The following is a 27619-nucleotide window of genomic DNA, read 5'->3' as shown; positions in this document are numbered from 1 at the left end:
ACTTCAGTCATTTTGGCATTCAGGGAATGTACAGATTTGAGTTAATGTAGAACCTACTTATTTTTTTTTTACTGGTGCTCTCCTCCAGGCCAACATTTTGAATGAACTGATTTCTTTTCCTTGTTAGCTTCCTTCTTTGTCCAGCTTTCACATCCATACACAGTATTTGGGAATACTAATAAAGATGATTGTGACACACCATTAGTGATATTTTAAAATCCTTTCATAATTGCCCTTCAGAATTTCATATATCTTCTGATTTCTGAGCTCTCGTGTCTATTTGGATTGATGGTATAGAAAATCTTTTTTAACCATTTCAGTTTCTTTGTTAGCTAGTGTTTTATCTTCTTAATGTTTGACTTTAATATGGCTTTTGTGCTTTCTTCTTTAACCTTCATCAGGAGTAGTTTCAAATCTCAGTAATACAGACCTTTCTGCATGTCTTAAATTATTGATGTATCATTCCACCAGTGTTCTTCATCTGAATTTAATCCAGCTTTCCTTATAATGTGTTCTGCATAAGAATTGAACTAGCGGGAAGATAAAATATATCTTGTCTGATATCTTTTCAACTGGAAGCCATTCTCCTTCTCCCCATTGTGTCCTAATAGTAGTCTCTTGTGCATAACATAGGGCTATATGCTGAGACAGCCAACTGTTGTGGCACAGCCATTTCTTTTACAAGAACCCACAGTTTTTATTGATCCAAGTAGCCAAAAGCTTAAGTGTTATCTAGAAAAAGGACAAGCTGATTTTCTTCTGTAGTTCTTCAACACATTCTAGTAGCTAATGCCCAAAATCCAGTTGTTTAGCATAGCAAATTGTACTAGAGTAGGCCCATTGAATCAATTGGGATTTGGTGACTCAAGTGTCCACTGATTCAAAAAAGCCTACTATAGTGCAATTTATTATGCTAAATTGCAGTTAGAGTATTTATTTAAAATATTTTTACCCTGCCTTTCTCCTTAAAAAGGACCCAAGATAGCATACATCATTAAAATACAATATTTAAAGCTAAAAACTATGAGTATATAAAGGCAGCTTACATAATTGAAAGATACTATTTAAAGCTAAAAACAAGTATAAAAATATTAAAAGGAATAAACAAATATCGCACTGATAAATTTTAAACAAAAGCAATACAGTACTAAAAACTTATTAAGAGCAGTAACGTTTGATGGAACTTGGAGGAGCTGACTCATTAAATTTCCCATTGATTCAATGGGCCTACTCTAGTGTGCATTACTGTGCTAAGCAACAGACTTTTGGGTAACAAGTACAGTATTTACAATATGAATAGTACCTGTTCTGAATCTAGCTTAAATGTCTGGTGTTTCTTGCTTTATATATATCGTGAAAATCTTTGATGTCAATTTTTGAGTATCACCTTTCATTGGAAATTAATGTAATGTTCCTGTGGTTACTGCAGTCTTTGCATTCTCCATTTTTGGGGAACTGGAGTGTATACTGAACATTTCCAGTCTGTGGCCATTGTTTCATTCTTGTTAGAATTTGATAGATTCTGTGGTTTAAAGTAGCTCTATGTATCCTATCATAGAATCATAGAAAAGTGAAGTTGGTAGGGGCCTACAAGGCCCTCAGGTCCAACCCGCTGCTCAACGCAGGAATACAATGGTTCTGGTTATCTATTTCTTCCAGTTGCTTTCAGTTTTCACTTCACTGTCTAACTAAAATAATTAGTCCTTTACCAAAGGATTCTTCTTTAATGAAATTATTGTCCTTGCAGTTCTTCTGTATATAGTTCTTTTGCATGTTGATTCTGTCCTGTTTTTGTTTTATTGTGTTCAGATGAAACATACCCCTGTTGATCTTTCTAATCTTTGTTTACATTTTCCTTTGGTTTCTTAGATCTTATGAAGTGATCTCTTGTTTTTCCTATTTTATTGTTCTATTCATTTGCAGCGATTACTGGAATAGTTCTTTTGTCCCTACTTGCAGGTTGTTGAAAGTTGCATTCAGCATTGTGACCCTGTTTCGGTTACCTCTTACTTTTGCAGGTGAAAGACCACTTTCATACACTCTAATTATTGAGTGCCATTTGCAAAAAATAAAAGTATAGCACAGATAGGAGTAATTTGCCTGACATGAGATTGGAGACAGGCCTACACTAGATGTGTTAATACTTTATTAACTGAACAACCATTTTTGTTATGGGTGAATCCATTTTTGGTAAGTTTGGAGCACTTGAGATCAGAAAGATAATAAGGGACTGAGCACAGCTCCCTATTGCAGAAATTAAGTTTTGGACAGGATTTGAAGCATGGAAATGGTGCATAGGAAAGGTGCCCCTTCCCTGCTATTTCTCTATTCTTGCCTCAAATGGCTTTTCCTGTTAAAAACAGTGTTTGAATTATGGCAAGTGCAGGCTGTTTAGGGTGTCCATATATTGTTGGACAGCAGTTCCTATTGTCTCTTGTTAGCATAAACACAAGTTGAGAGCTTACCATTCAATCACCTTGAAGTGGATCACGCATTTGAGTCTGATGTGTCACTTAAATTCGTATATATATATACACCGTTAAGAGCCCAGCCTGATGCTATTGTCATCCACAACCTTATACAATGTGCATACATATCTGAGGTTGGATGTTGTACTTTGTGCATCCAGGAAAATGTAGTCCACAGAAGCTGGTGCTAAAACATGTCTGTCAGTCTTAAAGATGTAACAAACCTTCTTCTGTTTTTTAGTGATGCTGAGACAGACAAACATGACCACCTCCTTGAACACCTGTGTCTGATGGAGACACAGGAGGGCCTTCTCTGTTGCTACTCCCAGACTTTGGAACTCTCTCCCAAAGGAGGCCAGACTGGCCCCATCTTTGCTGTTCTGCAAACAGACAAATACCTTTCTCTTCATGCAAGCTTTCTCTCAGTGACTGGCTACATGAGTGACTTTCAGATGGATTTTTATGTATTACGCTCTGACTGGGTCTTTAGTACTACTTGTGTTTACTATCTCTCAAAGTGGTATTTGTTCCTTTATAATATTTGCATACTTATTGTTTTAGCTGTAATATTGTCTTTTAAGTATGTAAGTTGCTTCTTTATTCTCATTGTTCTTAGCTGCAAATGCTGTCTTTTAATGATGTAAATATCCGTTCTATACTCATTGTTTTCAGCTGCAAATATTGTCTTCCAATGATGTAAGATGGCTTGGATCCTTTTTAAGGAGAAAGGTGTGGTAAAAATATTTTAACTAAACTGAACAAAACTAAAATGTGTACTTTGGGCTATCGAACCAGGAAAAATCTAGACTTTGATTACCAACAGCAGTTTACTTATCCTTGGGGGAGAGCTGCAGCACTTTGGTGATGGTTCACAGGCAAGCTGTTATTAAGAAGCAAATTCTCTTCTAAATGCCGGCTCCCAATTTTAGGAATTGATTGCCTTATATTATTTCATTTTAAATTACTGATTGTACTTTTAGGGAGTTCCAGTTTTCAATTGACAGAGCGCTGTGAATAAGAGGCAAGGGCTGGTCACTGTTAACTTCTGCTCTTTTCTGCCATCATCATCCAGGGCTCTGGCTTTAGTTCTTGCCTTGATGTGAGGTCATATTATATTTCCATGATGGACAGTATCTAGATTTCTATCTCAGATGTTGGGTTGGGACTGAGAAGTAGGCCTTCCATAGTTTAGTCTCTTCTGTACCTGACTGTCTCCTTCAAGCAAGAGGGGAGTGAATACGGTCTGATGTTGAAACCTCAAGTATAAACAAAACTGTCACAATAATGTTTTGGCACTGCAGTATGGTCTAAAATAGAAGCTTGGAGAGCATTTGATGCCAGATTTTTCTTTGGCCTCTTTCCTCTTTGGGCATTAGCATTTCCTTAGTGCTTTGTTTGAGTCCTTTGCACATGAAGGCAAGTATTCAGAACCAAAAGCATGGAAATCTTCTCTTTGAGAAGGAAGTAGGTTATTGTACCTGGAGTAAAGGAATAGAACCTCTGTGTCTTCTTTGCAGCAGGTCCAGTGATCAGAGCGAAATGGGTGGTTCCTCTGTGTTCCTCCACATTTCCCTTAAAAAAAAGGGGGACACTTTCTTAGAGGATCATAGTGAAGGCTGGTATTTTAGAGTAACAAATTGCAAGTGACATGTGGCCAGTCATCTGCAGTCTCATTGGTGATAGCTAGTAAAGCAACCCAGCAATACGAGTAGATTTTTCTGGGTTTGCCAATTCCCTGGATTTCATGTTTATTAAACTCTCATGAAGAATGCATGCTGGCTTAAATCAGGACGACTTTAGGCAACTCTTATGAACACTGTGGAAATATTTGTGTTAGATTCTCCGATGATCTTTCAAACAAGGAGATTCTGCAGTTCCCCCCTCCCCTTATCCAGAACTGTTAGCTATGTATGTTTGTATTCTTTGCCTTATCCAAACCCAGAGTTCAATGCAGCTGTCTTTCATAGAGTTTATATTGGTTTGGCAAACCTGGCAGCTTAAGCCACAATAAACAAGCATTCTACTTCTGAATGCTTAGTTCTCATCCACTGTGGAGGAGGAAATGGCAGATAAGGGTCTGTCAGTGGATTTTCTTCTACTAGGCCTTAAGGCCAGGCTGGCTTAGAAAATTAGCTGAAGCAGAAATTGATGTTGAGGTGTTGGCTCTCTTGGCCTAGGTATTACTGACATCCTAAGCCATCACTCCCATGAGCTACCATTAGCTGGGCCAGCTGCTTCTCTTGGTTTCCTGCATACCTCCAAAGCCTCCCTGGGTCAGTTAAACAAAGCAGAAACCTGAATGAAAAGTTTAGATTTCCATGTTGTCTCATGGGTTTCTAATGAAATCTTTAGCTGTTCCATGGAAATAGCTTTACAGAAGTCACAGGAAACAGCTCATTAGAATTGTTTGTGGGAAATTCCTGCATGATAAGTGATTTGCCTATGCATTAAATTGTGTTCCAGAATGTAAACATGTAATGACATATCTGGTAACAGGAATGACTTTCCCTGGCAGCAAATACATGTTCTTCATAAGGGGCTGCTCTTACCAGACAAATTACTCATAGGATGCCACCAGTCAGGAAGAGCCTTCATGACACATCATGATCAGTCCAGCTGCTTGGAGAGCTTCTGAGCCCCTGGTGCAAAGAACCCTTCCTTTCAATCCTGCTCTCTGAAGCAATAGAAAGAACAGTGCTTCACATTTTCTTTCCCAAACCTTAGAATCACAGAGCTTAGGAAAATGCCTTTTGAAAGCTCTAAGAACATATATGGTAGATTTGCAACTGTGTGGTTGTTGGTATGGGATGGTTTAATAAAAAAGTCTCTTCTTAAAACAACATGAAGAAATGTCAAAATATGAAGTAGGGTTTATTCTGTGGAAAGGGAGGAAGAAAAAAGGGGGAAAGAAGGCAACAGTTTCACCTACCATTCCAAATGAATTAATGAAGTCTATCTGAATTAGCTGGTGTGGCATCTGCCCAGGTCATGAATATTAATGTACTATCTGCATGGACCAATGGGGTTGCTGGAGAGGCGGAGTCACAAGATGTAAGAGTCTCTGCAGGGGGAGGAGAGACAGTCCTGGCTTCCAGGGCCCATGCAAAATTCATTGTAGAACTGATGATCTGAAAGAATACTGGCCTGTGATTAGATGGTATTAGGACAGTCCTTTTGGAGTGAACAGACTCCTCCATGGGAATGTGAATTCTGTAAAAGGTGGCCTTCGTGTAGGACTTGACTTCTGTCATTTCTACCTGTATAATGTTTTCATTGCTGGTAGTCCAGCCAGAAAATCAGAAAATTACTTAGCAGTTAAAACACCTTTGTGTCCCTAAATATGAATTATAAGAGGGCTAACCAATTGTATTCAATCAAATAATTGTGCAAAAGATGTTTTCTGGATGTGTATCAGAGAAGAAAAGAAAACATTTGGACAGTTAAGGCTGGCCAGCCAGATGCTGTGAGGGATACTGTTGAGCTATGTAAGAGTTTGTCGTCCATGTTCAAAATTGTCTTCAGTTCCCACACCCTGATACTGTACTACTGAGTCACAGATCAAATTCAGAGTATTGATTTCTCCCCTCTGTGCCTCAGTCAATTCCAGTTAGAAGGTGAACTCATTTTTTTCCAAAACTTTACTGTGTGTCAGGGTTTTAGCGCAGTATTGTTTATGCTTGCTTAGATCTTCTGTGCCTGGCCAGGTTTGCAATCACCCACATATACAGTATGCTGTATTATTTGCTATCCTTTCTGCCACTGGCACTTAGGATGACTAACAATTTAGGGGAAATCATAAGAATATAAACATGCAAACATAAAAGAGCAGATAAGAACTACTGTAACTAAAAGGTCAGAGAGCAGAATGACAGTTAAAACAACAGCAGATTTAACTTGATAGTCCAGAGCTTGCTTAAATAAAAAGGTTTTCTGACAGCAAAGGGAGAACAAAAAGGGTGCCAAACAATCAGCATGTGGTCTCTCTCCTTTATTCCTGCCCAATGTACTTTAGCATATATTGCAAGTGAGAACCGGGCCTTTCCAGATAATACCCTGTTTCCCTGAAAATAAGACCTAGTATGATTTTTCAGGATGCTTGTAGTATAAGCCCTACCCCCAAAATAAGCCCGAGTTAAGTGAAACCCCACTTTCCACCATTGTGCAGCAACCAGAAGAAGATGACATGACTGTATAGCATTTGAATAAATGTAGATTGCTGTTCATGAAAAAATAAAACATCCCCTGAAAATAAGCCCTAATGTGTTTTTGTAGCAAAAATTAATATAAGACCCTGTCTTATTTTCGGGGAAATACGATAGATATACTGTTGCAATATTTCATGCGGGCCTCAGTGTTCTATTGGAGGTCTGGTACATAGGAATATAGTAGCAGGTACCTGAAGCCTATTTAAACCAAACATGTAGTTTATCATATCAGCATGGGTATATGAGTGAATTGAATCTGAATTTATTTTCCTGGGTAGGCATGTGAGTCTGAAGTCAACAGCTTCTGAAGCAATGTTTTCTGTAGATGAGAACCCATACCAAGAGCCAGTGCAAAACCACAACAGAATATTTGCCATGGTGGTGAACTCAAGTTCTGGCTTACCCCAGTCTGATAAAAAATAGAGGTCTGTTAATTAGTGACATGTATATGTTTATGTTTTCCTAGGATAGTGTTGAGCTCCAAAGAATCTGTGTGGTATTGAATCCTAGCTGTTCAGCCATTGTCAGAAAAGCAGTCTAAACATTGTGGTTGACTTTTAATAGGTAACAACTCAAAATCTGGACCTGCAGAGTCTATCCAAAATTTTTAGACCTTTTAAAATTCTGACAGCCAAGTGCAGCAAACAGAGTAACAGATTAGGACTCAGGACTAATACAAATTCTAAAATGTAAAAAAAAAATTATTAGGACTCAGGAGACTTGTGTTGTTGTCATGACTAGGCCATTGAAATTCACTGGTGTGGTGGGGCGGGGAGCCCTCTGGTAAAAACACTCCTTAGATATCTTATTTACATTGAAAACCTTACAAAGGATCGCCAAAAGTCAGATGTGACTTGACTGTGCAGAACAATGTTCTAGCTGTTTGTGCATGTGTAATAAAAGCCAAATTGGTATTTGTTTATTGTAATGGGTCATGAGATGATCACCCAAGACAGCAAATGACATAAGCCCAGTTCAGTTTGTTTTTTATTGTTTAGACATTAGACTTGGAACAAACAACGCATTCAACAAAACAGTAACTAAACAGTAAAAATAGGGTTGTTCAGCATTCGAATGTCTACAATGCAGTAACTGCATTGTGTTAAATAAAATCCACCTGTGATCTCTTCAGTAGGTGTTGGTGGCATATATTGTTCATGCACACACAAAGTGGTATGATTTTCTACATTTAGACTTTTAAACATTCTCTTGTAATGGGAGATTGAAAATGGGGTTGGTGTGGCCCCCAGGCTATCCAAAGCTGCCCATTCAAGTTCTGTTGCATCGACATGTCCTGGCATAGAAATAGTCTGAAAGAAGCCCCAGGTGTCCTGTCCCTCCAGCCTTGCTTTCTTGGTGTTTGAAGTAGTTGTGTTGCTGAAGATCAACAGGACCATTTATGTCAATTGTCCAGCAGTGGCACACACTCTTTGCCCTGCATCTAAGCTTGCATCCCAATATTTAAAAAAAAAAAAAAACAAGGCAAGCATTAGTGAAATCCTTCTTTTGTCTTTCTCTTCTCCCAGTGTTGCCTGGTTGCTGTAAACACTGGAAATTGTGTTGTTGACAGTGTGCTGCATCACAGTTGAGGGATTTAAAAACCAATGTGCAGCCAGGGAGTGTAGGTGAGCCTTTTACCAAGCTTGCCTGATGGTATTAAAACAACGTGTAGCCAAGATGAAATTAAAACATTCAAGATTGCTGAGTATTAAATCTTTTTCTCTGGGTGGTGTGTTAAATAATTCTGACTGATCTGATGGGTTTATAATTATTAGGTATTTCTGTTCAAGGGCATTATGGAAGGAAACAAAAGTTGTTCCAATTCTTTCTTGCCTTAATACATTTGGATTATTTTGTTCTTTCATCATGTCATAAGGTACCTCATCCAATAAGGATGAGAATCATAATAGCCCATGAGTGGCATGCAGTCCTCCAAAATTGTTTGTGTGGGCCCAGAGCCCCTCTTGGGTACATCCACTTGCTGGGAAAAAATGGTTTAAAAAAAGGCACTGTTTTTGGAAGCCTCCAAGAGTAGCATTTCTGCTTTACATCCACAGGTCCTTGCTGCACTTCGTTTTATGTCTTTAAATGCACAACATTGAGATAGATGTTGTCTTCCCACCTCCATTTACCAAACCAGAAGTGGACTTCTGGCCAATTCTGTTTTGGAGGTGCTGGTGGGATCTGCAGAAGGACCCAGGGACTGACAGTTTTCAGTCCCATAACCCCATAACTTACTGCCTCTATGTCCAGGATTGTAAATGTCTTCATTCTATTATCTTACATGCATAGCTTCATGAAGAATATTCCTAATGCAAGTCTTGCTATCACTTGCAATTTTTGATGCCATGCTTCAGGGCTTTATGGACACAGCAGTATAAGCAAAGTTAACTTAATGTCACCTTCCTTGTCTCTACATGTCACTTGCCAGTATGTTTTGCCTACCTAGTTGAGAACTTGAGTCCTGAGATGCAAGATACAGGGGTTTTTATTTATTTATCCTGCCTATTTCTCATTTGAGGTGGCCTATGTATTATGAAAGAAGGAACGAAAGCAACTTTTAAAAGCAGCAACTTCAGGCCGGGCAGCAGGGACATAGCAACAGGTAGAAAATGACAATCTTCTACATTTCCCTTTTTTCAGCCAGAGGGTTGGGGGACTGTTGAACAGAGGGAGAGCTGATGCGGAGACTACAGAAAGTAGCCCTGTGTGTGTGTCGGTCAGTCAGTCATTTCAAGTACTGACAATATGCAGTAAACTTTGAAAAGAACATGGCCTCAAGGGAACTTGTGTGAACTTTATGTGACACGGGTACTTGTTGCATTAAAAACCTCTTGCCTGGAAATGTAGATTTGGGTATCTGGCCTTAGAGCCAGAAGTTAGTAATTCCATTTTCCACTGCTCTTTCTAGCAAAAGAGCCAGTCTGTGTAGCCATGGGCAAGCTGCACAGTCCCAATATGCCCCCAGAAGATTGTAATGGTAAACCACTTCTGAGTATTCTCTCCCTATATGACCCTGAAAAGGTTCGACATAAGTAAAAATGGACTAGATAGCACATTATTATTATTATTATTATTATTATTATTATTATTATTATTATTGTTGTTGTTGTTGTTGTTGTTGTTGTTGTTGTTGTTGTTGTTGTTGTTGTTGTTGTTGTTGTTGTTGTTGTAGCAGTAGCAGTAGCAGTAGCAGTAGCAGTAGCAGTAGCAGTTGTTGTGAATTGACAAAAACTATTTTCTCTCCCTCCCTCCCTCTCTTTCTCTTACACGCACGCATGCATGCACGCACGCACGCACATGCACACACACACAGAGTACAGATTTTGTGCCTGGGGTGCTGATAGGTAGCCATATTAGAAGTGTTCTGAAGAGTGGCATCTTGAGGATGAGGAAAGAGCAATACACAGGAGAAATATTTTTTCTGAAATATGGGAAGAGGTTCTGTAGCTGCTATGAAAAGAGCAGAAAAGTAGTGTAAGCCTCTGTAAAAATGGGAAAATGGGCTAGAATATAGAGATGCAAAGTTCACTGAAACTAGAATTTCAAGTCCTGGACAAATGGTTGATGTTTATTATGCTCTTGGACTGTTGTCCATACTTCTGACAAACATAAAGTCCACAATTGGAAGATTCAGAATGCATCAAAGGCTCTTCAGGGATGTGAGAAGTCCTATCTTAATGACGGATCCTATTCATAATCAAAGTCAAGCAGAAACTCCAAGTGCTTTGTCCATGGGATGGAATTTTGAAGTGTGACTCCTAATTACTGCAGCCCATTCCTCATGTCAGCTGTTATAAAAGCACTCTTAGAAAGCTGTTGCTCTGAGCAGTTTTATAGTAAGCAGTACAAAAGAAAATTGATAGAAGCTTGAATAATCATATTTCAGTAGATTGAAATTCCTATCAAGAAACATCTTCAAACAAAACTTTGAGAGCTCTGCAAAAAGAATAAGAAGGACCTGCTTGAACAGAACAACACACATAGTTTGAAGGAAAAGGTCAGCATTCTAGAAACTAGGTGGCTATTAGTTTTCTGATTACTTGAATAACATACGAGATCATTAAAAGAGTAATCGGAGTACATGCAATATTGGTTGGAGTTCTAGTGTTCTAAGGACATCATATAGATTCTCCTTGTCAGCTGTGTAAGATGTAGTGTTTGGCTGTTGGACAGTGCTGTTGCCTGATATGAAGTATTTTCTGAAATCATCATCTGCTACCAGGAAAGGGCTGTACCATCTTAAAAACTCCATACCAAATGAAATACAAAAGAACTAACCATATTTAATGGAACACTGCATAAACAACACCTCCTACTTTGTTCTGGACAAATGACTGCTTCAGAAAGTTGAGTAAACAGTGAGGGGTGTGCTATTTTTAGAGCAGAATCTAACTAACAGGAAGGAAATGTTTGAGACTGTGAAACGTGGCCATGTAAGAGAAAGTAACCATGAGCAGTTGCAAGTAAATTATTCTAAAATAGGAAGAGGAATGGCAGAAGAATAGCAATGAATGTTAATGGCGTAAAACTTTTAAAGCTAGGGAATTTGAATTCAATAGCTAGAATGCTTTATTTTTCTTTCAAGAAAAGAAACTGTGATAGCTGTCTCAAAAGGATCAGCACAGCAAATAGGACCTCCAAAATATAGTTGAAATGAAATTGGGCTCCTTAATATCATCCACCAAATGACAGCACAAGCAGGGACATTCTGCTTTGCTTTTGAAAAACTGAAATCACAAAACTGACAGCTCTGCCAAGAAAGCAACCTCCATCATTGAAAATGCATCTGCTGGAACACCTGTGGACTCTGCAGTTACCGTTTACACATTGGCAGGAGAAAAACATTAAGCAGTGAGCTGGGAATCTACCCAGGGCCTATCCAAGTTATTTTGTTGCCTAAAGTGTAGCCTCAGTGTGTCTCTGCCCATTGTCCAGGACTGACACTTTCGAAAATTTTGCAGCAACATGAAGATGCTAATCCCCTGTCTGCACCTATCTCTCCCTTCCCCCCCCTTTCATGGTGCTTCCTGAAGGAGGTTGGTTTTGTATGCCCTGCTCCCAGCATGACATGGCTAATCTTGAATCAGCCGTGCCATGGATTTAAAATCCAAGTAGCTGCCTGGATAGCTCAGTGAGAAGGGCATTGGAAGGTCACTTTTATCTCAGTATCAAGGCATAGCATCCCTGGTTCTCTTATTTTGCTCTTGCAAAATTACTCTAGTTTGGGGTTGGGGAAGGAGGGACTGGTGGCTTTTAGGTCTCCTGATATTCTATTGTACCAAATATATGTGGATCGCTCATTTCCTATATGTAGTGTGGCACAAATTTTGTACATGTTTGCTTCTGTGTGATCTCAGTGCCAGTTTGTAGGGTGTACTTAAGTTGGATAGGATCCCCTGCATGTGTGTTGTTCTTGTGCTTTGGCACTGTTGTGTGGGTGCCCATATAAGTAGACTGCTATTGTGCCTTCACCTACTGAGAGAGCCATGCCATGCTGTGAAGCCTGCTATAAATTGGCAGCTGTCTCAGTCTGCCATGATGTATCTGTCATGCCTTATTGTCTTCTTGGCTTTCACCTGCAGGAAGGTGTAAGCAAGCAGCTCTCCACATCCCCTGGCAGATTCTTTCAGATTGGGAAGTGATCCTTTATACATTATCTTGTCTGTGTTCACCATTTTTCTTAAAGGGAAGGAGTCATGAGGATATCTGTCCTTGGCAAGATCTGCTCTGTTTTTCAAGAGGTGCCACCTTCGCGATCTCTGAGGGTTTCCTCTTGTCTGAGCAACTTAGTAACATCCTTCAGCACACACAGGCACCATCGTAAGTGTAAGGGATAGAACAGAACCAGAACAGGGCGCAGAACAGGGCACAGGGCAGGCTGGCGACAAGAGGCATTCTGAGAGGATTGCAGACTGGAAGGAGCCCTTGTGAGCCAGGCGCCCCTTGCTCCTTTTCCCCCCTATTTCTGTCAGCCTGGTCTTGAAGTGTATCTTCCACCTTTTCTGCTAGCTGTCTCCCTCGCCCAGAGTAGAAAGGATAGCTACAGGTATAACCTGATAGCACACAAACACTGGTTGCCTAATAACAGAGATCAACGGTCTTGGCTTGGGCAAGATCTGTGGCAGGGTTTTGCCCTAAGCCTGTAAATGAATTGCCTCCATTGACTGGCAGTGTCTTCCTTGCCCCCCGCTCTCTTTGCATTGCCATCATGTGATCCTTTGCTCCACACCCCCCACACTGTATGCTGATGGCAGGCATTGTTGTTTTGTAACCAGCTGTCCCTCTTACAGAACCGTTGTTCCCCAGAATTGTGACATTGAGAAGAATTGATATGCACACAGCATGCACAGTGGATCTCTCTGACTCAGGACTGCGTTGCCTCGGTATATCTCATCTCTCTGACTTTGAATCCCAGGATTTGAAAATATGGTTGATCTTCAAGGCAGAGCCTGCTGTGTCTGAGGGAGCAGCTGGTATTGCTAGAAGAAGACTTTCTGAATATTGTGCTGGATCCCTTCAGTTGGGTTTTACCTGGCTCATATCGATGCATTCGCGAGAAAGGGAGAGAAGGCAGAACAGGCATACCCTGGAACTGTACTCAACCCTGTACTGGCTCGGGACTCTTTTTGGCTTCCACAACAGGCTGAGTTCCAGGCAGGGGTCGTGTTTGCTTTTGTCACCAGGGGCAAAGTCCCCCATGAGCGATTGGGTCAGTCCTTCCCCACCATCAGTTGTGACCTCTTAACTGTATGCTTGTAGCTGCAGAAACAGCAGGGCCGCCAGGTGGACCTCTGAGGGTTGAGGGCCACTGAATGGATGGTAAGCAACAATGGGGGTGTGAATGGATGGTAAGCAACAATGGGATGATTTTTTTCCCCTTCTCTTCCCCACTCCCTACTCCCAAGATGTTGGTTTGATCTGCTTCATGTACCTGATATTGAGAAAAGGGCTTTTGCAGTTGAAGGACACAGATGGGTTGAATGATTTGTGAGACTCGATCCTGTGGGTTGCATGATTCCATACATACTGTGGAATCCAGTGCAGTATACGTTTTAAACAGCTGGGTCTGTACTCCTCACATGCAGCTATGATTTTCATGTATCTTTGAGGGAACCATGGAAATGGTTGGCCTTGGAGGAATAATCCTTAATGAAGAACCGCTAGATAGCTCGGTGGTTTAGGTCTCTGACTGCAGAGACAGAGGTTGGTTGAGAGTTCAGTTTCCCACTGTGCCTCCCTGACAAGGAGTCAATGATCCACAGGATACCTTCCAACTCTCAGTTCTAAGACAATGATGATGAAAATGATTATGATTACATTTCCACCTTCTTTGGAACTTATCCCCCTTTCTTCCTGAAAAAAAACCTTGAACATTTCTCAGAGCTGTTGCCATTGTTTGGAGAGGACTAGCTTGTCTGTGTTTTACTTGCAGAGTATAGTTCTAGATATACAGTAGTCTGTTTCTGCTGAAACATGCATGTGGTTTTTTAAATGCTCATATAAAGAGAAACCCTTGAATTGCATATGCAGTAAGAGGCCTTAATCATAAAAAAAAAAAAAATGGGGGTGTCGGCATCATGAAAGGAAGTTCAACTAGGGAATGTCTCAGAATCTACATGGCTACACGCACATATCTTGCTGGTAATCTGTCTAAAGCCTAGCAATGTACACACAATCTGGTGTATTGTGGTGTATTGCATTGTGGCGGGGGGGATGGACCCATGCTTCTTCCTGGCTGAACACCATGAAAGAAATTGAATAGGTTTTCTGCCATGTTTAAGAGGGTCTCCCCCCCCACCGGAATACTTATGAGTATTTTATACACATCTCAAACTCATAGGAGCTTTCCTGGTTTTAAAAAAGCTGTGTAAGAGAATTGGCTTTAAAAGTTTTTGTTGTGAGTTAGGTAAGGAGGAAAGGGTTCACTCACCTCTCACTGTATGTGTTAGTAATACTGGCTGACTTTCTAGTTATGCGTTTAATACTCTCTTTTAGCAAACTTCCCCTTCCCCAAGGGTAACCACTTATCAAACTTTTTTTTCAGGAAATCCAGTTTGTACCACTGGCTCTCTATACAGGCTATGCTCTGCAGCTCATGCATAGCTAGATGTTATACGTTCTGACTTGTAACTTAATCCAGAGTAAGATTTAGGCAGAGCATTACAATCACAGAACCATAGAGCTAGCTTGAAGGAACTTCAAGGGTAACCATGTCCACCCCCTGCTGAAGCTTAAAGCATCTTTGACAGATGGCCATTCAACCTCTCCTTAAATACTTCCAGTGAAGGAGAAGTAGTAGTCCATGCCATGGCTGAGTAACTTTTAGGAAGTAACCTATGTATTTCAAGTGGTCAGAATCGTGGGTTGTGAACTTATGATTATACTTGGAAACACTTCCTTTTCACTTCCAAGTTCAAGTGAAAGATCGCCGGACTGATTCCAGGGCTCTAGTTAAGCTGTGTGTTGCAAACTGATTTTCTTCCCCAAAGTATCACAGCATTCATGTTTCAGTCCATAGTAAATGATAAACGTCAGCACAGCATAATGATTATCGTACTGAACTGAGAGTGGAGATACCAGGTCCCAATCCCCACTCAGTCACGAAGTTCCCTCAGTGACTTTGGGCAGTTGCTGTGTGTCAGCTTAACCTACTTCATAGGATTGTTGTGAAACTGTGACATCTGAACTGCTTGGAGGAAGATCGAAATATAAGTGTAGGGTTTAAAAATGAATAAATGAATGAAATTAAAACCAGATATTCCAAACCATCAAAATACTGGAATGCGATGTCTCCAAAGAAAAGAATTGTTTGTGCAATTTCATGATTTGATTTAAACTCTCTCGTCTCCAGACCATGGAATATCTTCTAGAAATTATCAGAAACAGCAGAGATGTCATAGAATTCTAGACTTCTTGCACTTTGCTGAAAAGACAGATCTCCCAGTTGGTTTCCACATTATTTACTGACTCATAGTTTATGCTGGATACATTACAGTAACTTATATTACTGTATAATAAAGCCGTTGGGTGGTGGCACAAAAATGGAGAAAAATGCATTGAAAGGATCTGGGTGGGCTTAAGCTGGTATTGGTGTGTTTTGGGTCTGGACTCTTAGGATATTTAAAGATCCCTCTGAGATCACAGTTGTTATGAGCCAGAGTCATTGCTTGCCCCTCAAGGGGCTTGTTAGCCAAGGTGATTATAGCTTTTTGTTGTTGTTTTGGGAACCTTGTGAAGAGGGAGGTTCCCTGTGTTGGCAAATACCTTGATTTTAATTCTCCAGTTGCTGGCATGGGAAGGCAGAGTGTAAATTATGATTTCATGTCCAGAATCGTGGTCAAGATCCAGAGTAATCCCATTCCATGCTATATTCCTAGGGCTGGCTTCAATTTTTTCTCCCAGAGTACAGTGGACCCTCTACTTACGGAATTAATCCGTATTGGAACGGTGGCTGCAGGTCGAAAAGTCTGTAAATCGAGTCTCCATTGACCTACAATGCATTGAAAACCGATTAATCCCATAACCGGCCGTTTTTGTTCCATTTTTGTTCCATTTTGGTTTTTTTCTGGTCTGTAGGTCGATTCTCTGGCTGCAAGTTGAAACTAATTTTTTCAGCCAGAGAAGTCTGTAACTCGAAAAGTCTGTAAGTCGAGCCGTCTGTGAGTCGAGGGTCCACTCTAATTTTTTTTCTGAATGGTAACATTATACTTGTGAGCGTGAATTATCTATCTTTTGGTACAACTCTTGGCAATGAGAAAAGAGCCAGACATTTGCATGTAGTCACCAAATTACAAGGAGTATGCCTACAGTGGGTATCTCTGCCTTGCATATTGGATTTTCTGAGTGCAAATTGCATCTAGAGTGGGCTGCAGGAAAGGCCCAGCATTGAGGTGAAAGCTGTGGCAAAGAAGATGAAAGTAATCAGACAGTGGAAAGAAGGTGTGGGGAGTGTAGGTGAGGAGCTGGCCATTGGTAGGATTTGTTCTGTTTTGCGGGGGGGGGGGCATCTTCTTCTGAGGTGATATAAACCAAATATTTAGTACATTCTAGTTCTAGTATGTAGTAGTAAAATAATGACTAAAATAGTAAACAAGCAACATTGTTGCCTCCAAATGAAGCAGCAGATCAATACAAATAAGAAACAGTGCAGATAGTTTCCAAATAATCCACTTCATCAGATGCCTTGGATGTGTAAAGCATAACATTGAGACACATTGCCATACATCTTCTGGGAGCTTGTTACAAATGCTTGATGTTCCTGGTGTAAACGCCGCATTCCTTCTGATGGCAGTTCAGAGTCCTGGATGATGGGGATTTTGAGGCAAGGCTGGCTTCAGGGATGTGGTCGTGCTGTGGGCTAAACCGCAGAAGCCTGTGCTGCAGGGTCTGAAGACCAAGCAGTCGTAAGATCGAATCCACACGACGGAGTGAGTGCCCGTCGCTTGTCCCAGCTCCCACCAACCTAGCGGTTTGAAAGCATGCAAATGCAAGTAGATAAATAGGGACCACTTCGGTGGGAAGGTAACAGCGTTCCATGTCTAGGTCGCACTGGCCATGTGACCATGGAAGATTGTCTTTGGACAAAATGCTGTCTCTATGGCTTGGAAACGGGGATGAGCACTGCCCCCTAGAGTCGAACACGACTGGACAAAAATTGTCAAGGGGAACCTTTACCTGTACCTGGCTTCAGGACCCTAATAGTTGACAAGGTTTGCATGTCGGAGGGGCAATGTGAGAAGCTACATTTTACTGTCAGACCCTGAGTCTGTCTGGCTCATTATCACCAACCTTTCCCAATTTGTAGCCTTTCATGTGCTTTAGATTACAGCTCCCATCATCCCCAACAATATGTTGTGTGTCCAATTGAAGTTGTGGTCCACAGAGCCACAGTTGGGGGTGGGTCTATGCCAACTACTGGTTGCTCTTTAAGTCTTTCCTAGTCTTGTCTGGAGGTGTAGGGCTTGAACCTGAGACCTTTTGCATGGACAGCATACACTCAGCTATTTAATAGCTCCAGCATCCCCATGGGAGGAGTGCGAAGTGGCTGTTTCTTTTGGCCAGGACAACTGGTAACCAAGAGATTCCTCCTCTTCTGTCATGTGCCACAGTTCATGACCTTGAGTCATCTAGACTTTGTTGTTACTTTATACAGAAGATGCCATCTGCCCTAATAACACAAATGGGCTCAGCCATCAATCTTCTTAAATTTTTGTCCATTTCTGCTCTACCACAAAATAACTTCCTTTTATAAAGAACGTTCTGACTTTGCAGTTCTCCTCCAGTTTCTTTTGTGTTTCCCTTCTCACCAAGTGTATTATTAAGGACCCTGACCTTTCTTAAGCTTAAGTCCAAAGGAAAAGGAATGGAATATGAAGGTTGCATTCCTCCCCCACACCCAAGGTAACTTACAGAATGACTTGCAGAGAATGCATCATGTCTATCAAATGATGCTTCTTGTTTGCCGTGTTTATAGAAGTCATTCACAACAGATATTACATCTGGATTATTGGTGACCTTTCAGCTCTTACATCTTTCTCAGGGTGCCCTTCTGTGCTGAACAAGAGAATCTCCATTGGTGAAAAATAGTTGCTTTGTTTCTCTCCAAGGGGGAGAAGGGAAAGCAGTGAGGTAGTGTGTCATGATTACAGCAGCTTCTGCATGATGAATGAGTCTGTAAGCTTGATGGGAAAATTTCTTGAAGTTGGAGTTTGTGTGAAGATCAGGGCCAAAAAAAGTAGTTGCCTGGCCTCAGCAGTTTTAAGGGTGGGGTGCTCAGTTAATTCCCCAGCCCTAAGGATAGTTAGTTATGTTTGGATACAGTGGGGGAGGAAGGAGATACCAGAGACTTAGAAAGATTACTGTCTCTATTAGCCCACTATCCTCTGGTGTTTACCTTGGCATTGGTCAGTGTGTTAGGCCCTTCTGCAGTTGGACACAGCCGAGTGGTTTCCATAAGCTGGATTCATGGAGTCTGACTTAACTGATGTTTAATAGAAGAAGTTTCCATGCATTTCTTTTTACAAGGGTGCCTTTGCCTCAGCGGCGGTATTGGAGAACTATTTTTGTAAAAAGTGTTGTTTTTAACACCTGGCACTTTGTCAAAACAAAGCACATCATATATTTCTGCTCATGTTGCTTTTGTTCCTCCAACAATTTAGCAGTATTAGTATTGTTTTTGTTCAGCCGTCAATTCTGGCTCTGTTGGTGGTTCAAAACGGGCATGAAAGGGAGTAAATGGGGCAGCTGCAATACTTGGTGAATCTTGCCGGTAGCCCACCCATCTCTGCATGCTGTCTCTTAACAACACCTAGTAGAAGAAATAAATCACAGGAAAGGTACAAGAGCCATCTAGCGGTCAGATGAAAGACACTTTCATGCATAGCTCTTCATCTTTAATTTCTGATAGAAATTTCTTGAATTTCTAAAATACTTCTTTTTGCTGGCAAGTTCTTGATCATGCAGCTTGGAGCTCACAGTTAAAGGTGGGTGTATTTTTCATTCTAAGCAGTATGCTTAAAATAACATTTGAGATTCTCAAAGCAATTAAATAAATGCGTAACAACCTACTTTTAAGTCCTCAGTCTTTGCAGACAAGAACGTATAAGTAAGCCCAACCAACTGCATGTTACCCAGTTTTCTCCTTCTTCCCCTGTTTTTCTGATTCATTCTCTCACCTCCTTTTAAAAAAAAAAGCTAGCCCACAGTCTTTGTTTTCACCCTACTTCCTCCTTGTTTTGAAAAAAATTAGTTTTTAAAAAAGAGAAAGAAAATGGTACTTAGAATTGTTCCATATGTTGATGTGTAACCAGAATTGGGATCCCAATCCACTGAGGACCAGTGGCTATTTTACAACTAACCATTGTAGTTCATAAAGTCACAGAGCTGGAAGGTCCCTTGTAGGCCATCTTTTCTCTGTACAATCCAGACAACAAGATGAAAACCTATAGTAATCCTTTCATCCAATATGGAACTTGGATGGCTGAGTTTTGCTCTGTTTGGAACAGAACTTCCCTCAAACAGGGTGGTGATCTCCACCTACATGGGGGGAACCTAGTACTGTACGCAGAATATGTGATTTGAAAGAACATCTTTTTTTCATTGAAAGATAGCAACATAGGGTTTAGTTCATAATGTTGTGGGCCTAAAATAGCTTTCCCATGGTGCCCTCAAGATGTTTGGGGAGATTTCAGGTGGGGCGGGAAATAAAAACACACAGATTCCAAACTATTAAAAGTCTCATGTTGTGGGCTGGCTGGAGTTGTGAACAGGAGCTGTGCTGTTGGGATCAGGGAATGCATTGCTCCCTTCTGTTGCAAGGTCTCTCGTGTTCTTTCTGTATTAAGTGCCGTGAAAGTAGTGCACAAAGCAACATATCATGAAATACAGATTCCCCCTAATTCAAGGAGTTTGCAGTCTTACATTTGCTTGTGCAACAGGAGAGAGATGTGTAGTGTTAATGAACAAATTAACACTAGTTAAGCTTTGCCAGTGACCTTGAAATTACTGTTAAGGGTAATAAGGCATGGAGTACAATTCCACTTGTTTCACGGGTGTTATAACAAGTGCCCAGCAGGATAAGTGGTGCTTCCAAGAAGAATATTTTCTTGTAACGATGGAGCTATACCCTAATTCTAGGAACTCAGGTCTCTAGGACTTTAACTTGTTTAAAATAATCTTCTCAGTGTCTAAACCAGCCATTCTCAACCCTTTTTTGGCCATGGCCATAAACTCGATATGAAAGAAAGAAAAACTAAACCGGGACTGTAGAAGTCACATAATGGACCTTATAAGGTGTTATGTGAAGAACTGTTTCCAGTCTTTCCCTTCAAGTGTGCCAGGGGTCCCCAAGGGGCCATATGGCCGTCTTTAAGAATGGCTGGCTTAAACAACTGAATTTTTTAAAACAGTAGTAAAATCTGATACGTGTAGCAAAAGGCTAAAATTGAAATCAAGCCTGCCCTCTCCCCAGCCACATTTTAAAAGAGACTTTTAAAAATGCAGTTGTCTTCTGGCAATTACGTTCTTAGCCCTTCTAGTTTCTTAAAATGCTTCAGAAGTGAGACCTTTATCTGCCTTGCCTCACTCTTTTTAGTATAGATCCTGGATCCCATGAGCAACAGAATTGAGCACATTATATTATGCCTTTAATAAAGAGGGGGATTACTACCCATAGGAGAGCCATTGATCACTACTGTAGTGGGTGTTTTCTTGCAGAAGGTCCTGACTTCAATCCCAAGCACTTCCAGGTAGGAAAGATGCTTATCGAGAAGGCTGGAGAGCCACTGAGTGCTTGTGGTGGTGCTGAGGTAGATGGACCAGTGATTAAGACTTGAACAATGTAGGACAAGTCCCTGTGTTCCACTGCTTAGAAAAGATTGGAAGCTATCTGTCCCAGCATAATCTATGTACAGCACTTAAAACACATTTATTTAAAAGCAAGGCAAAAACCAAAAATGCACAAAATTGTGATGAGATGAAGGGAGTTAAATGTAGAGCATGATGGATGCCTTTTAAAATAGGACAGGGCTAGCTGATTGCTGCCATACCAGTGTTGCTCTAAAACATCCTTTGAAGAAAAAACTCAGCTACCACAAAATATTTTGAGTATTTCTTCAAAGGCACTGTTCAGGCTGGGTGTTTTGGAAACACCACAGAATGGCAGATAGGATTCAAAGTCAGGAAGTGCATAGTGTTGCACATTAGGACAAAAAAATATATATCCCCAAGTCTACACTGATGGGATCTAAATTAGCTGTCACTACTGAGAGTGAGGACTTGGGCTTACAGAAGAAGGCTCACTGATGTCAGCTCTGTGTGGTACTGCAGAGGCAAATCTGAGACCGAGAATTACTATGAAAAAGACTGAAAATGAAACAAGGAGAACACCATTATAAATCTCCAGAGCACCATATGCAGTTCCAGTGGCCAGGTTTCAAAAATGATTTTTGTAGGAAGGAAGGAAGCACCAAACGAACTGGTGGAAATGTTTTGACTAGATGGACTTTCCTTTGAAGATAGGCTTAAGGGTCGCTTTTACTTAGTTTATAAAACTGAGAATGGTGTGAAGAGTGGTGGTGGGGGGGAAAGAGATTCGTTCTCTAAACATTAGGGTGTTAAGTTACCCAGTAATTAGACAGGCAGAAGTTTCAGGGCAAGTGAAAGTGAGCGCTGTTCCATGTCATGCAGAATCAGTTTAAGAAAGTCATTGCTGAAGGGAAAGAGTGGGTGGTCCCTGGCACAGTGGGAAGTAGAACCATCTGTGAGAGGCAGATTCTTTTAGTAGCTGTAAGCCAGGTCCTCTGATCCTCAGGTGCTGGTCCTCTGATCCTCAGGTGTTGTTGGACTCCCGTTTTCCACCAGTACCTGGCTTGGTGGGGGAGGCAATGCTCAGTCTCCCAAGTGCACGTGAATTTATATTTGCCGTATTCTGTCCTTCCAAGGAATTCAAGGAAACCTGTGGGGATAGCAACCCTAAGCTGAGAGTGTCATTTTACTATGTCTTCTTCCTTTGAACTTCATGGTTGATAATGAATACAAGAAATGGAGCATGCAAGGGAGGTGTGCATGCAATATGTACCAAAATGCAGTTTGACTGTGGAACAAAGGGACTAATGTTGTCAAAGGTGTTCTTGGCCCCTTGGAAGGTATTTCCTGGGCAGTCACCTTAGTAGAGGCTTCAGATAAGATCCTTTTGCAAAGTCAGAAATAAAATCTAGAACAGGAGTGGCAACACGTGGTTCTCCAAAGACACCTAGAGGCCCCTTCCCAAAATGTTTTAAAAACTGAATGGGGTAAAAATTTCCTGCCAGACTCCATAAGCAGTTGTTTTTGAACCAAGGGACTTGGGGAGTCCCCCCTTACCAAAAAAATGAAGAAATGAAATAGAAAATGGAAGGACCAATCTGGGCAATGTTTATTTATATTATTTAAAGACCAGAGTAGTCATTTGTGGGAGTTTTGCCCACAGAGTTTGTGAGCAGAAACTTTACTTACAATACCCCTTGATTTGTGAACCCCTGATCCAGACAAAATGACCCACTGTTTGCTGACAGGACACATCAACCCTGTGGCCGTTTTATTCTGTGTCATCTAAATGTCAGCTAAAACCTGGGCCACAGTTTCACTTGCTAGGGAAATAAGTGCATCTGTTTTTCTTCTTGATACTTTCCTGTCATATATTTTTGTTGTTGTTGTTGTTGTTTCTTTGTGTATGCCAACGTACCTTTTTGTCTAAGCCTCTCATGTTGCACAGCTTGGATGCTTCCCCCCACCCCCACCTTGATGGCATCAGCTTTATTATGAAGCTAGACCAGACCAAACAAGAGGTTCTCCTTGTACAGCAAAATAAAAGTTCAGCCCCCACCCCCACCCTGTGTCTGGCTGGCCCTCAGTCTGGATATCAGAATAACTTCCAAGAAGGCAGCAGGAGCCCCTCCCTGTCCCCCTCCCCACCATCACCACAGAGGAGTTGATGATTATTAGAGGTCACTTGGGGTCTCTGGGGTGTGACGCAAGAGCGGCCAGCTGCTCAAGGGGGTGGGAGTCAGATGAGATCATAGCACTTGGTCTGGCCTGAAAGCTTGGGTGTGTTCCACCATTGTCTGAGGTCCCTCTGGCTAAGCTAAGCGTTCTGGAGATGGAGGGGGAGTATGGGGCTTCTTGGAGAGCCACATGGAACCTAAATATAATGCCGTGGTGGCCTTAGCAAAGGAAAGGAAGCTGTCCGAGTTCCCTTTTGTGGCAGCAGTCGTCTCTTGGAGGGGTGGGGAAGGAGGCTGTGCTCGGTGCAGGAAGGTGTAAGCTGTAAGTAATACGGATGAAGCAAGAGACAAAGAGAAAGTAGGTCAGACAGGCTGAGCTGCAGCTCCACGTCTGCCTGTGTGCGTGTCTCGGGGAAATCCAGCGGCTCAGTGCTGCAGTGTGAAAGAAATGGGTGAGGGGACAGCTCTGAGAACCTCTCCCAACTGGGCCCCGGGGCTGGGCAGTACTGCTGCCTTTAGAAGGCACCTGTCCTGTGGGGAGGAGAGAAGCTGGCGCCTTAGGACTGGCTTCCTCGACATCTCTGGTTCTAGAGGCTCCTCCGTTTTCCTGTCTTTGTTTAGGAATTGATGTTGGAGGAAGGGGCAGCAGCTCTGTGATATGGGGGAAGGACAGGAGGAGAAGCCTTTGCTGCTTGTCACTGAAGCAGATTCAACTCCCACTCCTACTCCATGTTGAGGGAGCTGGAAAGAGCGGTATGGCTGTGGGGAAAAAGTCGAGGGAGAGACGGGCGGGCGGGGGGGGGGGAGTGGTGGGCCAGCTTCCCTGCAGTTGACTTCCTAGCTATGTTCCTGCAGTGGGTAGTGTATTTTCTGGCACAGCTGAGAAGGGCTTTTTGGGTCAATTCAGTGTCTGTATCCCTTAAGCAGATAGATGCTATATTTAACCCTAATTGATGGAGAATTAATAGAGAGCTTCTGAAGGCTTCATTTCTGAGGTAACTGAATCCACATCTTAGAAAATAGGGTGTTTGGGTTAGGGTTTAGCAACAAGTACAGTGTAGGTTTATTGTGGTTGCCAGTCTTTTCCAAACATTTTATCATCAGCAGAACTCTCTTGCCCAGACCGAGATGCAGGGCAGACCAGTTGGGAGCCCAGCCTCCTAAGCTTTGCAAATCCAACATGGAGCAATGCCCTTGCCTTCTAAAGCCCAGCCTTGGAGTAGTTCCAGAAACTGCCTCTTGTTGCCAGAGCCTCATAAACATTCATCTGTGTCTAAACAAAAGTCTTCATGAACCAGGGATGATGTCAAGCATGTGTAATATGCAGAATTTCCATGGGGTTATTTGATTTTTTTAAAAATTGGCCAAATCTATGTAATCAATTATGCCGTGAATCCCAGTACTGTTCATACCTGTTGATTTTTCAAAGTAACAAGAGCGTGTGGGGCACTCTTAATGGCACTCTTGGGCAGTTAGAACAGAGGAAATGGGGTAGGATTTATGGGAAATGGATGAATGTTAGAGAGGGAGAGCTCTCCCCACCTCCACTTTTCTCTTTTTCTGGAAGATTTCTATAATTTCAGAGCCTTTTTTATTTATTGGCTCCATTTTCAGAACTCTTCTCCCCTCCCACCACCTAGAAAATGCTATTTTAATATAAGCCAATCTTGCCTGGTTGAGTGTTCTTAAATATAGCTACATATGACATACTAGGTTTCTTCAGAAGATAATCTTTGCTTTTTGACACTCTGTTGGGCCATCAAGTAGTGGGTCCCCCCCCCCACAGTAATATTTCTGGAATTCTCTTTGTAATGACGGTTATGCCATCACAATCTTGTGTCTTCAAAAAAACCAGATTTAAACAATCTGCAACCCGTGTAAAAATGCATCTCTGTCTGACTTAGAGACATGAAGCATGTTAGCAAGCTGCTCTTCCAAGGACTGGCTCCCAGGATTCCCTGGTTGTCAGGGCTAGGTTTGGCACCATAATAGGAGATGGAAAGTGCTATCCTATCTTTCCCCACCCTGGGAGCTTCCATATACATTGGACCACAACTCCCATGTCCTGAAAGGTAACTGGGGCTTGTCTCCCAAGACTTCTAGAAGCAACCTGCTTGGGGAAGACTGTGTGGTATGCAGTGACTGGTCCATTGGCTGCTGTGGTCATCATTTAGAATGATCATCAGTGGGCAGATTTTCCATTCTGGATGACCTTGTGACCTCTCTAAAGATGACTCCAGCTGTATAGGAACTGCTTTTCTTTGTGTGGCTCACTCCTGTTTGAAAAATGCAGAAAAGTGCCCTGGGCTGTTGATGGATTCCAGCCATCCTGGCATCATGTGACTGAAAGTTATTGGCTTTGTTCTGAAAGGCCCTGTGCATGCCCAGATTTTTCTCCAAACTTCATTCTTGAAAGGGGCTCCTCAGCTTTCAGTTCCAAGAATAGGTTTGGCTACCTGGCATAGTGACCATAAAGCAGAGGAAATGATGCCAGTTGGTCTGTCTTGTTGTCTTTTAAAAGTTGTTGCACTCAGTCCCTGAATTGCTCTTGAATTTCTGAGGAGCAGCTTCTGCAGGGAAAAGCTGGACACAAAAACTTGTTCTTGCAAATAAGCCATGTGTTCTCTGGATTTTGGCCCAGGTTTATTAATTCCATGTATACAGCCGTCCGTTGCCTCTCCAAATTGCTCTGCCTCCTCAAAGTCTTTGTGATAAGATGCTTGGAAGTGAAGCGTAAAGATTGGGGCCTCTGCCCCCCTTCCTAAGGCTTTGCAATGGCCTCTTTGCAACTACAGTGGTGCCTCGCATAGCGAGGTTAATCCGTTCCGGATTAACCTTCGCTATAGCGAAACATCGCTAAACGGAATAAAAAAAGCCATAGAAACGCATTGAACTTCGTTCAATGCGTTCCTATGGCTTGAAAACTCACCGTTAAGCGATGTTTCTCCATAGCGCCGCCATTTTCGCGCCCTCGGTAAGCGAGGGCAGGGCGCGAAAATGCGGCGCGGACCTTCCGGCGGCCATTTTGGAACCGCCGATCAGCTGTTCTCCCCCGCTTCGTTGTGTGAAAATCGCTAAGCGAATCGCTTAGCGATCATCGCACAGCGAAAAATCGCCATAGGGGCCATCGCTGAGCGAATGCTCCAGCGATGGCCCAGAGTGCCTCATTAAGCGATTTCATCGCTCAGCGAGGCACTCGTTAAGCGAGGCACCACTGTAAATGGCTAGGATACCATTGTGGGCTCTAGGGGTTATTGGTGTTTTGACCTGCCAGATAAACAGCATGCTGGAAAGCTGATTCAGGTTGAGCAGTTGTGATTGACTGCTTTCCTTATTCCAGTGGCTGTATAGATTTCCCTCTCTGTTCCCAAAAACAGGCCAACAGTGGGTGTGTCATAATCTCTAGAGCTTCATTGCTGAAACCAAACCCCTGATTTTGGTTGTGTGACTTCTCTGCCGCTAGGATTATAACCACTTCACCACTAGCTGTGCTGGCCAGGATTTCTGGGAGTTGTAATCCAAGAACATCTGGAGACCCAAGGTTGGGAACCACCGACTTAGGTACTTACCCCTATTGGCAGTTCTAATATCGTGTCTCTCTACTTGAACTGAATCCTTGGTGATACCTCACAGTGGTGTCGAACTGTGGCCCTCCAGATGTTCTTGGCCTTCAACTCCCAGAAATCCTGGCCAGCAGAGGTGGTGGTGAAGGCTTCTGGGAGTTGAAGTCCAAGAACATCTGGAGGGCCACAGTTCGACACCACTGCCAAAGGAACTGAGGAGACAGGATTTTAAGGGATGTTTCCTAGTGAAGCCCCTTCTGACTCCCGAAGAGTACTCAGCAGCTCAGGTCTTCAAAACATCATTCCTTCCTGTTAATGCTGTTTCCCTGCCTGTGCTTGCTTGCAGTGAAGGAGTTTCTTGCCAAAGCCAAAGAAGAGTTTCTCAAGAAATGGGAGAACCCATCGCAGGTATGGTGATGCACTTGCTTTCTTGGTCATTCCCCTTTGCTGCGTCATCTCAGAATCACATTCTGGGTCTTGCTATCCTTGTTGGAAACCCTTAGGCCTAGTGTGAAAGTGACACGGAGTGTGTCAAGATAAACAGTGACTTCCAGTGGGTTCATTTTGTATTTAAATTAGGGCTGACAGGTATCCATGATTTAAGTGCATGTTGTATAGTCAGGGCCTTGGTTTAGATTTAGTGCTGGGTACATAGATGGTCCTTTGGGTATATTCTTTTGTTTCTGGGTGGTTCTGTTTGGCTTGGGGGTTTTTAAGACCAGTGTCACTTTTAAGGGAGCCTGTGAAGGATCTTGTCAGAAGTCTAACCCCAGTTGCTAATGGAGACACCGCAAGTGAAGGTCTTTGTGACAAACCCAGACCTACTGGGATATGCCACAGTTTCACTAAGCTGCCACCAACCATTCCCTATAAGAAGTCACACAGACCAGGGATGGATT

General features: G+C 42.1%; 1 protein-coding gene across 6 annotated transcripts in view; it reads left to right on the top strand.

Annotated features, from left to right (window-relative positions):
* PRKACA (protein kinase cAMP-activated catalytic subunit alpha) overlaps positions 1-27619 on the top strand; it is a 97555-nt gene that overhangs the window by 47691 nt on the left and 22245 nt on the right. For 4 of the 6 annotated variants that reach the window (XM_020800415.3, XM_020800420.3, XM_078385864.1 and 1 more), the window contains one exon: positions 27067-27128. In XM_020800415.3, coding sequence (XP_020656074.2) covers positions 27067-27128 — 62 coding nt within the window. Of the gene's footprint in view, positions 1-2715; positions 13496-27066; positions 27129-27619 lie in introns of those variants that run through there. The other 2 variants (XM_072990327.2, XM_020800421.3) reach the window with 2 other exon arrangements.

This window comes from Pogona vitticeps, chromosome 2 (assembly GCF_051106095.1).
Source record: "Pogona vitticeps strain Pit_001003342236 chromosome 2, PviZW2.1, whole genome shotgun sequence".
Taxonomy (NCBI): domain Eukaryota; kingdom Metazoa; phylum Chordata; class Lepidosauria; order Squamata; family Agamidae; genus Pogona; species Pogona vitticeps.
Note: the sequence above shows the minus strand (reverse complement) of the source record. Positions and strands in the feature narration are given on the sequence as shown.